Below are 12262 nucleotides of genomic sequence, written 5' to 3' on the forward strand. Positions count from 1 at the left end.
TATCGCGAACGGGAAAGGAAGCAGAACTAATGGGGGTAAATGTCCTATTGTTTAGTTATATCGCCTGCGGTTTCGTTTTTCCCATTCTGGGTGAGACCGCAGGGGGATGTGGATGGGCGAGCAAGAGTATGGGCGTGCCCCCCCCCCCACCCTTAAATAATTTTAGGTTGTCCCTTTTCTCAGCTTAAAGAAATTTCAACCACTCTTATTTTACGAAAATCCAGATCAGGGAGGCCACATAACTTAGCTGGAGTTATGCTCAGTTAGGTGGACTCCTTCCGCATAAATCGGTCTCAGAAGACCCTTTCAATCTTAAGGAAGACCGTTTTCTGGAATATGAGGCTACTTTTATAAATAAAGTGGCCCATGCTTTAGATTTGAATCCACAATCTTGTGTCAATAAGACCCCGCTGCTGGCTCGGGAGGCCCCGTTATAAACTAGGAGGCCTGTTCTGGGTTGGGAAGCATCCTCTGTATTCAGGAGGCGCCCTTTTGGAGCTGGAAGTCCCTTTCATTCATCAGATGGCCACGGTTCCGAACCAGCATGCCCTGTTTTGCTATAATCAGGTCCCGAGGCTAGATTTGGAGGCCCCGTCGTGAAACGGAAGCCTGCTGCTCTGGATTAGGAGGCCCCTTTTGCATCAGGAAGTCCTGTTTTCGGCTACCGAAACCCTTCGCTGGATAAAAAGAAGACTCCATTCTGTTTTTTCTTTTAGTTGCCGGCATTTATTTACCTGGATATGATGCAGTTGGATAAACCAGCACATGCCGTGGGTATCCCTCCCCCTTGAACACGACACTACCCACGAGCCCCCCCCCCCCCCCACCCCTTCCCCAGCGAGTAAACCCCATTTTGTCCAGGGGCTCACGATGAGATTCTCCCAGAAAACCTTCGTTTGTGAACCTCATATAGAATCACTGAAAGCGCCATCTTTTTCTTCCGACCTTGAGTTGTGAGCCCTGCGCCGCAGTATCCAGGAGCGTTGCCGTCTATTTCTGTCCTTCTGACAAACGCAAGTGTGACGCAACGGGGACCGGCGAACTCCGCCCTCTCCCCCCCCCTCCCCCTCCCGGGTTGGTGCCACGCCGCTCGACACCGCACCGCGTAAACCCTGCCACATCGCTGGCCGACTCTGTCGGTCAGGCGTAACTGGCCCCACGGGGCCGCCCTGAAGGTGCTAACTTTCACCACAGCGGCACGAGCAGATGACTAGCCGTCGACCGTCGGCACCGTGTCGGTGCCGCCCCCCCCCCCCCCACCCACCGCCTCCTCCCCGGGTCATACGGGCCGTCGGCGCCGTGTCGGTACCCTCTCCCCCTCCCCGGGTCACACGGGCCATCAGTGCCGGGTCGGTGCCTCTCCCGTCCGGCGGAGCGGTGCCGTCGCTGCCGGGGCTCGGGTGTGGGAGCGTCGCCGGCGTCGGGCCTGCGCCAGTGGGCGGCGCGCCCCAGCGGCGCCGAGGCCGGCGAGCGGGTGGGGAACTGCGCAGATGTGCGTCCCGCCCGGCGCCGTTCCACGAACCGGCGCGCGCGCCGCGCTCTACCGCGTGGCAAGCGGCGACATGACAGGCGCCTTGCGTGCGGGCGACTCTGGCGGCCGGACCGGCGCTGTGGCGCGAAAGGTCATCTCCGGATTACGCATTCCCGTTACCAGAATTTTCGCGTTAAGAAAGGTCATCACTGATGTTCTTGGGTGTCTTAGCTCCGGCCCCCGCAACGGGCTACGCCTTGTTAAGTCGACTTCAGAATGTGGGGCGTTGAGCGTATTTAATGTCAGACGCGTGGCGTGGGCACAACACCGGTGCGTGCCGGTTGAAGTGTGCATTCTCGCCAACCGTGAGCAGGTGCGTGAGAAGTCCTATTCGGGGCTGCATGCTGATGGCTACTCGCTCCGACTGCTCGGAGCCATGAGATCGGTGGGCTCAGAAGTAGCTCCAGATTGGACCGCATGCGCCTCTACACAACCGATGGTATCACACCACCTGCTGTCCATACAGCTGGCGTGCTGCTGTCTCGGATCGACGCTTCGATGTGTCGATGCGTCGAAGTCATGCATGCTGACGCTATGACGTCATTCGCTGGTCCTGTTCCTGGTCATTTTCACTGCGGTCACTTAGTGCGGCTGAAAAAGTACAGATGACACTAATTCCGGGCGGTTTAATCGCATACCATTCCGGGACAGGCCGTTGCATCAAGCTCAGCTGCTAGTACCGCCCAGCAGCAGAGGCTGCTGGTGTTTGTAGCTCAGCCACGGGCAGTTGAACCGGCGCCAGTTGCGGTCGAAAGCGCAACGAATGCTGTGATGGCCGGCGTCAGGCTGTGCACGAAATGATCTTCAAATGATAAATAAGCGGAACATTTCCTAGTTTTGGGTCCGATGGGTCAGGTGTCTTTGTTAAGAAACGTGACAAATACCTGGTTATCTGTTGCGCCGAGCACACCTGCTGTCGAAATGCTTACGTAGCTGCGGACCAGATGTCCGAGGTCGGCCACTGACCGTACCGTGCCATGGTTCCAGAGAGGACGGTTGAGGACCACGAGGACGTGCTGAACACCTATCGCTCGATGAGGATGGCGCACAGCAGCTCGTCATTCTACTTCAAGAAAGACTTCGCCAAGTACGAGTTTTTCCATAATCCCCAGGTGAGTCGGCTCGTCTAGTGACAAGTGACAGTCGGTCCAGGTCTGGGGAAACGTGACTGTCGGTCCGATGGGGGCGTGATGAGCCGAGTTGACTTGGCGCCAGTCCGGCCCTTTTAGATATCCTGGCAACTTTGGCTTTTGTGGTTCATGTCGTGATGAGTTGCGCTGAATACAGCCTCAGCTGCAAAAGCAGAGTTTCTTTATAGGCTTTCGAGTAGGGACCGGGACATAGACCAAGGTTGCATTGGGAGGGGAGGAAAAGCTATTTAAAGTAAACAAAGCGTCACTCATATTGAGCTGTAATCCTGTAGAAAGTGTGTCTGCTGGAGAAACCTCGCCATTTGCGCAGAGATTCCGTTGGACTGGGGCTGAGGGCGTATATCCGGGAACTTGCGTCGATTCGCGAAGCGCAGAGCGAAATATCAGAACCTCGCGCGGTGTCACGCGAGTTCCCGTGGTGGGGACCTACGGCGGAAGCCATCCTGGCCAGATAGACGTGGCTAGACTAAACCAAGGCTTCTTTCTAATGCATGCATCGTCTGGGGCCTCTGGGGATTCGCCGGAGCCGTTATCTGGTGTTGACGCGTGGCTGGGACCTGACCGAGGCAAGCTGCTCGCGTGCTCCACCCAGGGATCGTGTGCGGTCTGGTGTGCTGAACTACCTCGAAAATCCGCTACCGCCAGCCTGTTCTCGCCACCACCTCACTCGCTCAGCTCCAGGAATGCTACCCTAGGCTCCGAGCCTTACCCGAGGTCATAGTCGCTCCCGGCCACCCCGCCCCCTCATCATGAGAAATGACTGCCCCTCAGAGTGGTCGTCATCGCGGCAACTCCATTTACTTCGCAGGGCATCGGGTGCTATTACCGCCGGAACAGGTCTCGGAACTGCCGGGGTTTGGGTCCGAAGCTCACTATTTTGGACCGGTCGGATGTCTAATTTCACGACCGTGCGTCATGCCCATGTTGGCTGCAGACTGGTGGACTATCCGCTGGCATTGGGTGTGTCTTGTTCACACGTCAGGACAGCTGGTTTGCGATGCGTTCGGCTTCCGTTGCTTATCAGAGGCATTCCCTGATACCATCTCTTGATAATTTCTCAGGGAAGGTTGTTGTCACGCGGGTGATGCTTTCTCAATATTTAGAGGACAAAGGCGTTCGAGTGTTTCGGAACTTTAACTCCATTCCTGTGAAGGGAGAACAAGATTTTCTTAGTGCAGTTTCTTAAGCATTCGAGATAATGTCATGAAACTTCGCGGCTTTCCCGGACCATTTTTTTTTTTGAACATATACCTGTGTCTTTAAGGATTCTAGTGGAATGATTAGTATGAAGCCCGAACGATGATATGAAGACATGACATGCAAGGATACTCAACCTGAAATTAACGGACATGTCGGCGCAAAAGGCTTGACACGCTCGAAGTGAGTGTTCGTGGTAATGTTTGGGGACGTCTTTGAAGCTATGAGGAGTGCGGAGGTAGATCCAAGGAGGAGGCGGCACCCTGTCTTAGTTTTGTCGTATGACATTAGTGGACTTACGAATACAGTCCGCCTCCCTCCATAAATTTGATCTTCACCTACCCCTTTTGCTCCAGATCAATTTTTTTGAATTTTCAATTTTTAGGATGATGTGGACTCGTCATTTTGTTGTCATTTACCAAAACGTGCTGATAAAATATCTCGAGTTAGCAGTGGCCCATTTTGAGTTCCTTGCAGCACGATGTATGTATGGGACTCGTGGTTACAACATTCGACACTGGCGTTTTCGGTACATTGCCGCATTTTTTGTATACTGCCGCCGGCGCTCCACAAGTTTTATCTTTTTAAATAAGATACCCGTAAAGCAGAGCACGAAACGCTGTTTGCAACGACTCGTCAGATGCATGAAGTCAGTCGGATTCTAATGTTCCAAGGGTTGGGTGAAACAGCCGGCTACCGCACGAGACCAATCGCCCGCAGCCCGTGCGGTATAAGAGAAATAGTGCCAAAAGTTCCTTCTTAGACGTAGTTATGACCATGTTTTGTGTTGAGCTTTGCGTAAGAAGGAATGCCTCCTATATCTCAGTTTTCCTCGATTATTCCGGTTGATTGATCCTGTTGCATTTCGTTAATTTATTTGCCCTCCACCCATGAGAGAATAATCAGTGCCTTCATCAAATCTGAAAGAAAGTTCCACGTCTTCGTTCACGTGCGTTACCGGACTGCATATGGAAGCAATTATGCCCGTCACTAGTGTTTGGACAGCCCGTGATTCTGTAGGCACTGTGGTAGCCGGATTGATGGGTGGCAACCGAGCCAGCCTGCGGCTGCAGTAGCGGAAAGGGACTGGACGCGGCCCCGGCACCGGTCTCATTGCTAGTGCGAACGTGCACCCCGACCAGCACCGCGGCTGTCCCAACACCGACACGCCAGAGGCTGACCGAGCTGTGCTGGCGGCTGGGGCGCTTGGCTTCCTCGCCCCCCCCCCCCCCCTCCCACCGGCTCTCAGACGGCTCAGACACGCCGTCTGGATTGCGAGCGACGGCGACAAACTGCTACCCATCGGGAGCAGGAATGGTGACGTCAGTGGCACGCCGGCGGCGCGGGCAGACGGTGTGCCGCTGGTGTGGCCCCGCGCAAATTGTGACCAGTTTCGTTCGGCGTCGGCGGAAACGTAATGGGGCAGATCACGGAGCCGGACCTCCAAGGCACCACCGACCGACCGCCTCCTACGCGGCTCCGCGCCGGGTCCCGGCGGCGCGCCGCCGGGCGCCATGGCATGCGTGTCCGCGCGGCGCGCGGGCCACCACCCGGCCGACCTACGCAGTTGGCCGCCCGCTCGCCGGTAGAGGGCGCGGTGTCGGAGCGGCGCGCCGCCGACGGCCGCCGCAGGTGAGCGGCCTGCGCGCGGACATGCCGTCTGGCGGAGCGGCCCGGACCGAGCTCTGCGGCGCGGCCAGGGCCACCGCCAGCCGGCTGGCCGCGACCCGGCAGTGCGCTGTGAAGGTCGGCCAGCCGCCGTCGCGCCGAGCGGGGGGCGTTGGGGTCAGTCTGGTGGGATCCGGTGATGGGTCTGGTGGAATCCGGTGACGGGTCTGGTGGAATCGGGCGGGTCTCGTGGGATCCAGCGATGAGCCTGCTGGAATCCGGCGGGTCTGGTGGGATCCGGTGATAGGCCTGGTGGAATCCGGTGATGGGTGTGGTGGGATCCGGCGATGAGTCTGGAGGGATCCAGCGATGGGTATGTTGGATCCGGCGGGTCTGGTGGGATCCGGTGGTGGGTCTGGTGGGATCCGGTGATGGGTCTGGTGGGATCCGGCGATGGGCCTAGTGGAATCCCGCAATCAGTCTGGTGGAATCCGGTGGTGGGTTTGGGGATATCTGGTGATGGGTCTGGTGATATCCGGTGTTGGGTCTGGTGAAATCCCGGCGGTGTGTTGAGAGGACACTTCCGCCCGCTTCAAACGCCGCTGCGTCTGGTGAACGTTTTTGCAAAGAGACGGTGTCGAAAGTCACATGGCGTTTTGAATGGAGTGGTTGCCTTTTGCTGTGGTGCACGGAGCTAAAAAGGGAAAGATGCGAGACAGACTAATTACCTGAGTAAAGAGAAGCCTTTAACTCCGGGAAAAGGTTAAATATTTGAACTCAGAAAAGATCAGACCAAGAATAGAACAGGCAAGTGTGATGGGACTGATGGGACATATGGGACAGATGGTGTTTGGAGAAAATTAATGAGAAAATACTAGAAAATGTCTGAGTAACTAGAAAATAAAAGACACGTTAAAAGACATGAGAAAATACAAAGAGAAAAGGGAAAAGTCAAGAGACAGGTTAAAAAAGGATGTCCGTCCTCTCGCTGATGCCCCAAACTCTCGCCCTGAATCCTTACGAGGGGTGACACCAGCGCCACCGTAAGCGGCGAAGGCTGGAGCCTCCCCGCCATTCCGCAGTCTCCAGCGGTGTCCCGGGGCCTGGCCGGCGGGGCAGACTGTCCGGCCAGCCCCCCCCCCCCCCCCCCCCCCCCCCCGGAGACTGCAGTCGGAACAGCGGCGGCGGCCCGTGCGGGGCGGAGCGGCGCAGACCGGTGGCGCGGCGCCACCCCCCCCCCCCCCCCGACGCCGCCCCTCCTGACCCGGCCCGCCGCGCCGCCGCCACCGGGTGGGACAGGTCAGGTTTTGCTGCCGCTGCAGCCGGCCCGGGGCGTGGCCGGCACACGGCCTGTCTCCTGCGCGGTACGGGAGGCGGGTGTCGGGGCTGGGCCACCCTGCAGAGGTGTGTCCCCTCGTTCTGTCACGTGCGGGGTTGGAGGGGGGGGGGGGGGGGGCGGTCCAGCGCGGATGCTGCGAGCCGTTCCCACGCGGCCGGCACCAGCTGAACGGTGAGCGATGGAAGCGGAGCATCTCAGAGGTTGTTGATGCTGATGCGTCCCCTGCGGCTGTACGAAGCGGCAATGTCATGGCCGGCAAGCCGGTATCTCTCCGAGCTTCAGGACGTGCCGGTCCGGAAAGTGACGCACCGAGGCGCCTTGCCACGATCCTTCGAAGAGCTCGCCGGCAGGGGCCTGCTCCCCCGCCAGCTGCTGACGCGGCCCTGGACGTCCGGGGTATAGCTGTTGGCTGGTGCCGCGCGTGGGTGCCGATGGCGATTCGGTGACGTCGGCACCGACGGTGCCCGGTGACGTGGGGTGTCGGCACTGACGGCGTCCGATGACGCCGGACGGCGGTCCACAGACCTGCACTGCCAGCCGTGCAGCTGCCCCGCTCTCTGAAGCTGACTCTGTTGCGCACTGCCGGCGGGTGAGGAGGTGAACTGCGTCATTCTCAGGCTGCGGAGGGGATCGGATACTACGGCAGGATCAACTCGTCCATCGACGCCGCGCACGCGGTGACGATATTGCCTTCGTATCGAGCCGCCGCGCCGCGGCTCAATCGACGGCGGGCCGTGCAGTCTCCAGAATCGACGTGTATCGAATGCTGGATCAGGCCGAGGAGCTGCTGGAATCCAGCGCATTGTGCAACCAGTGCTCGATCAGTGACGCAGCCAGAGACCGGAATCACCGCCGTGGGGTGGACCGTGGGGAAGATGGTAGAAGCTTGGGTAGATATTGCGGTGTGAGCAGCTCGACATTTGCGTGTGTGAAGCATAATAGAAATGCGGAAGTGAACGCATGCAGAAATGCATGTTTACATGCATTATCGCGAATGCATTTGAACTGTGCAGGAGAAGCAAATACATCGGAGACGAAGCTACTTCGGTTATCAATGCAATTCTCGCAGAGCAAAATTCTGAACACCACCTGGTGAGGGTCTTGTCAATCCGTACAGTTTCTGCCAATTACGTTTAACGCCTCACTAAACAAAACAAATACATGCTCATTACGACCGTAACTCTGCTGACTTCGCCTGAGGGCCGAACGCCCCCAGCCCTGGCAGCTTGGCAGTGTGAGGCGACAGTGACTCGGCAGTCTGGGCCAGCCGCTCACGAGCCCACGAGCATGGTGACCGTGAACTCGACTGGTCACGTAACGCCGGTGCAGGCCTCTGCGCGCCAGCGTGCTGGCGAATCAGTCGCCGCAGTTGAGCGCGAGCGAACGGTAGCGGCGCTAGGACCTCGAATCTGGTCTTGTCTTCGAGCATGAAGGCGTGCATTCGTTAGACATGCACTGTCTGCACGCTCAGATTCGGGGAGACCGCGCATTGTCTGGGCGCTTAGACACCGGGGAACAGCGCCCTGTCTGAGCTCTCAGACTCGGGAAGACTGCGCTCTCTCTGAGCGCTCAGGCTCGGGGAAACTGCGCACTGTCTGAGCGCTCAGACTCCGGTTGGCTGCATGCTGCCCCACATTCTTATAGGCCTTTTGGACCAGTTATGGTTGAAAGGTGATCACGTATCGAACTATTGGAATGATGGCGAAAGCCTGCTAAGGCTGAAATGTGACTGGCTAAGAATTTCCGCATAATTCCTGCAACATTGTTTTTCAACGATAAAAATCAGCGATAAAAATTATCACGTCGGGCTCGCGGGGTTTTGCATTCATGACGCGCCGTCCGCCGTTTAAACTACCATATCCCGGCAAGCTTATCCCACGGATCTGTGTCACCTGGCCATGGCTGTCGTGTTGTGAAAATCATACGATGAAGTGGATAATTCCAACCACATCAGATCGGTGCAGGGGGTGTCGTGACGGTGTTCGTCAAGCCTCAGCGTGTCTAGTATCTGTAGTACGTGGCCCAAAACAGGTCCCGCACAGGGTGGTCCAACGCCTGGAGGTCCTCCCTCATTCCACGCGGGATCGTGGTTCAGATCTCATTTTGACCACGACTACGCGCGGTGATCGACATGTTGATAAGTCCAGACTGATAAGAGCCCGTCCTCCTGTCATCGCCCGGATCATGTTCTTCCGTGTCCGGGACTCGTCTCAGCGTCCCGGACTCCTCTCCGTGTCCCGGACTCCTCTCCGTGTCCCAGACCCGTCTCCGTGTGCTGGACCTGTCTCCGTGCCCGGATCCGTCTCCGTGTCCCGGACCCGTCTCCATGTCCCGGACGCCTCTCCGTGTCCCAGACCCGTCTCCGTGTGCTGGACCTGTCTCCGTGCCCAGATCCGGCTCCGTGTCCCGTACCCGTGTCCGCATCGCAGACCCGTGTCCATGCCTAGATCCGTCTCCGTGTCACGGACCCGTGTCCGTGTTCCGTACTCCTCTCCGTGTCCCAGACCTGTCTCCGTGTGCTGGACCTGTCTCCGCGCCCGGATCCGGCTCCGTGTCCCGGACCCATCTCTGTATCACAGACCCGTGTCCGTGTCCAGATCCGTCTCCATGTCCCGGACCCGTGTCCGTGTCACGGACTCGTCTCCATGGCACGGGCTCGTCGGGCTCACGTTTCTCGCTGGCCGCCGAAGCACTGCGCCTTACGAGTCTCGCCGCGCACGCGGAGCGACGCTGGCGCCGAGCTGCACCAGCGGGAGCCGTGGCGCCGCCGCCGTGACCGCGGCGGCTCGGCCGGAGCGAGAGACGGGCCCCGCTGAGGCGAGCCCTCGGGCGGCTGCCCCCCCCCCCCCGTGACCCGCGTGGAATGCGTGCCGGCGGAAGCGGCTGGCCCTGACTTATCAGCCGGCGTTGACGCGTAGGCGCGCGAGAGGCCTAGCGGTGGGGGCGGTGCCTGCCAGGATTGCAGAGGGGCCTGCCAGGGTTGTGGAGGTGTCGGCCAGGATTGTGGAGGTGTCTGCCAAGGCTGTGGCGTTTCCGGCGCCCATGTTACCCTCCCACTCCCTAATCGTCACATATCAGGCGCGCAGCGGTCAGTTGTATTACATGCGTGTCGGAACAGTTCGGTTTAGGTGTGGCGCGTGGGACGCCGCTGCTCCCTCATGGGAAGTGTGCGTGGGTGAAGTGCCCTCCACCCCCGACCTGCTCTCTTTCCCCATCGTGTTTTATGAAGATCTGTTCACACAGGCATTTTGTGGCGCGTACTATTAACTTATGACGTACGTACTAAAGCCCTTGACTTTGAATTGGCTGCAAGTCGAGCATCTCCCCGCGTCAGCGTTTTGCACCGTCGTCGTCGTTTCCGACACCTTTTGTCGCTCACACACATGATTTGCCTTCTTTTCCCATCACCCGTTTGGCCACCCTAGTCTGTCTTTTCGAGAAGAATAACCCGAGAAGCCCTAGGAATGTTATTAAATGTCAACTCAATGACTAATTTCTGTGGTATTTGTTGACGATTAGCGGTCGCTTATCGATTGCAGCTTTCTTGCACACCGGGATATTCAGCATGACTTAAGCGAACATTCGGAACTTAGGCATGACCTTTATTGCGATGATCAAGCTCTCTCGGATGTCAATTTAAGCAGCCTCAGGTATGCGTTGTACGTCATACTTGTATGACGTCACTCGCTTTTGACGCGCGTCTGACGCACGGGGGAAAAACGCCTATGTGAGCAGACCACTAGTGACGTTCGCTGTCATGGTGACGTCGTTGTCCGTGAATCTCTGTTCTAAACTATGCAATATCATGCAATAACGACGTTGACGCGCACATGAAGATCAAATAATCGAAGGCACATAACCCCAAGCCTGGCTCTGACGGCAACACTCAAGCAGCCTGTATGTCTGGTCGCTGAGCCAGACGGGCAGCTGTGCTCGTGCTAGGTGTTCGGTGTTCGGTGTTCGGTGTTCAATGCGTGCATGCCGGTGACGACATGAGGCGCCGTGCCCCTGTCCGGACGCTCGGCTGCCGATGCGTCCTTGTCCAGACACTCGGCTGCCGATGCGTCCCTGTCCGGACGCTCGGCTGCCGATGCGTCCTTGTCCAGACACTCGGCTGCCGATGCCTCCCTGTCCGGACGCTCGGCTGCCGATGCGTCCCTGTCCGGACGCTCGGCTGCCGATGCCCCCTGTCCGGACGCTCGGCTGCCGATGCGTCCCTGTCCGGACGCTCGGCTGCCGATGCGTCCCTGCCACGGACGTTCGGCTGCCGATGCGTCCCTGTCCGGACGCTCGGCTGCCGATGCCTCCCTGTCGTGACGCTCGGCTGCCGATGCCCCCTGTCCGGACGCTCGGCTGCCGATGCGTCCGTCCGGCTGGGCGCCGCCACCGCCAGACCAGCCGTCCTAGTGCCGGCTGGCCGACAGCGAGGTGTGCAGAGACGTCCGCATCTGAGCGAGCGGCGATCCAAGTCGGGCGGACGTTCCCCTGGCCGATATTGAGGTGTGCTGGGACGTCTGGATCCGAGCGAGCGGCAATTCAATCCGAGCGTCCGGCGGACGTCCCCCTGGCCGTGGCCGGGCCGTCAGCTGAACAGCTGTCGAGAGAGCAGCTGGCCGGTGCGGGGGGAGGGGGAGGAGCACGGGATGTTGTTACGCACGGCGCGATGTGGCGTCGTCCAGGACGCAGCGAACAGGAGATCCTTCACCCGGAGTCGCTACTAAACCGCCCGGGCGTCTGGTGGTCGGTACCCGACGGCCAACCGGTGTTCATTGCGGCTAGTCACCACTCAGCCTCCAGGTCAGTGGGCTGCTTTTCGAGGAGTCGGTGCGGCCATTCCGCCTCCGGGGTCTCTTGCGTCGCTGAACGGTGCGCCTGCCCTGCCTGTCGTTGTGGACCGATTGTAGGCAGCTCCTGCGCTGCGCCCCAAGCTCGGGCTACCCCGCCAGGTGCCCCGGCAGCCGTCCGTCTGAAGGGCGCCGGCGCTGGCCGCTCGCCCGGAATATTCACGGCCAGCGTGGGTGTGCCTCCCGCTGGTGCTGGCTGCTGGCCCGCGAGTCGTCGCGGCCAGCTGGAGCTCGGCCCGTCTAGGCACGGCCGGTGGGCGGCCTGCCCACCGCCGGCTGACCCGCGCGCCCGCCGCTGGCTGGCCCCCGCGTGTGCCCACCGCTGGTTGGCCCGCGTCTGCCCGCCGCCGGCTGGCCCGCGTTTGCCCATCGGCCCTGTCTGCTCCCGTCTCTCCTGTGCCCGCGCAACCCATACGGAATGGCGGCGGCCGGGCGGAAATGCCAGGCCGGCGCGAACGGCTGTGGAGCCAAGGCCAGTCTGCAGAAGGCAGGCCGCCCATGCAGAGCGCGTTTTGCCTGGTCATCCACCCGTCCCCGTCGCCCCCCCCCCCCCCCCAGCGCGCGCGATGCGGCGCGTGGGCTGCCGGTCGCC

At 59.6% G+C, this 12262-nt stretch overlaps 2 protein-coding genes across 7 annotated transcripts in view; both read left to right on the forward strand.

Annotated features, from left to right (window-relative positions):
* Positions 1-12262, forward strand: part of LOC119096215 (growth factor receptor-bound protein 14-like) — a 135128-nt gene that overhangs the window by 100497 nt on the left and 22369 nt on the right. The window lies entirely within an intron of this gene.
* The window catches only part of LOC119096217 (growth factor receptor-bound protein 10), a gene marked incomplete at its 5' end in the record, with an annotated part of 48429 nt that overhangs the window by 20209 nt on the left and 15958 nt on the right, over positions 1-12262 (forward strand). The window contains 1 exon segment of the mRNA XM_037219021.1: positions 2519-2643. Coding sequence (XP_037074916.1) covers positions 2519-2643 — 125 coding nt within the window.

This window comes from Pollicipes pollicipes, unplaced genomic scaffold, assembly GCF_011947565.3.
Source record: "Pollicipes pollicipes isolate AB1234 unplaced genomic scaffold, Ppol_2.1 Scaffold_4295;HRSCAF=5057_pilon_pilon_pilon, whole genome shotgun sequence".
NCBI classification, from domain to species: Eukaryota; Metazoa; Arthropoda; class Thecostraca; order Pollicipedomorpha; family Pollicipedidae; genus Pollicipes; species Pollicipes pollicipes.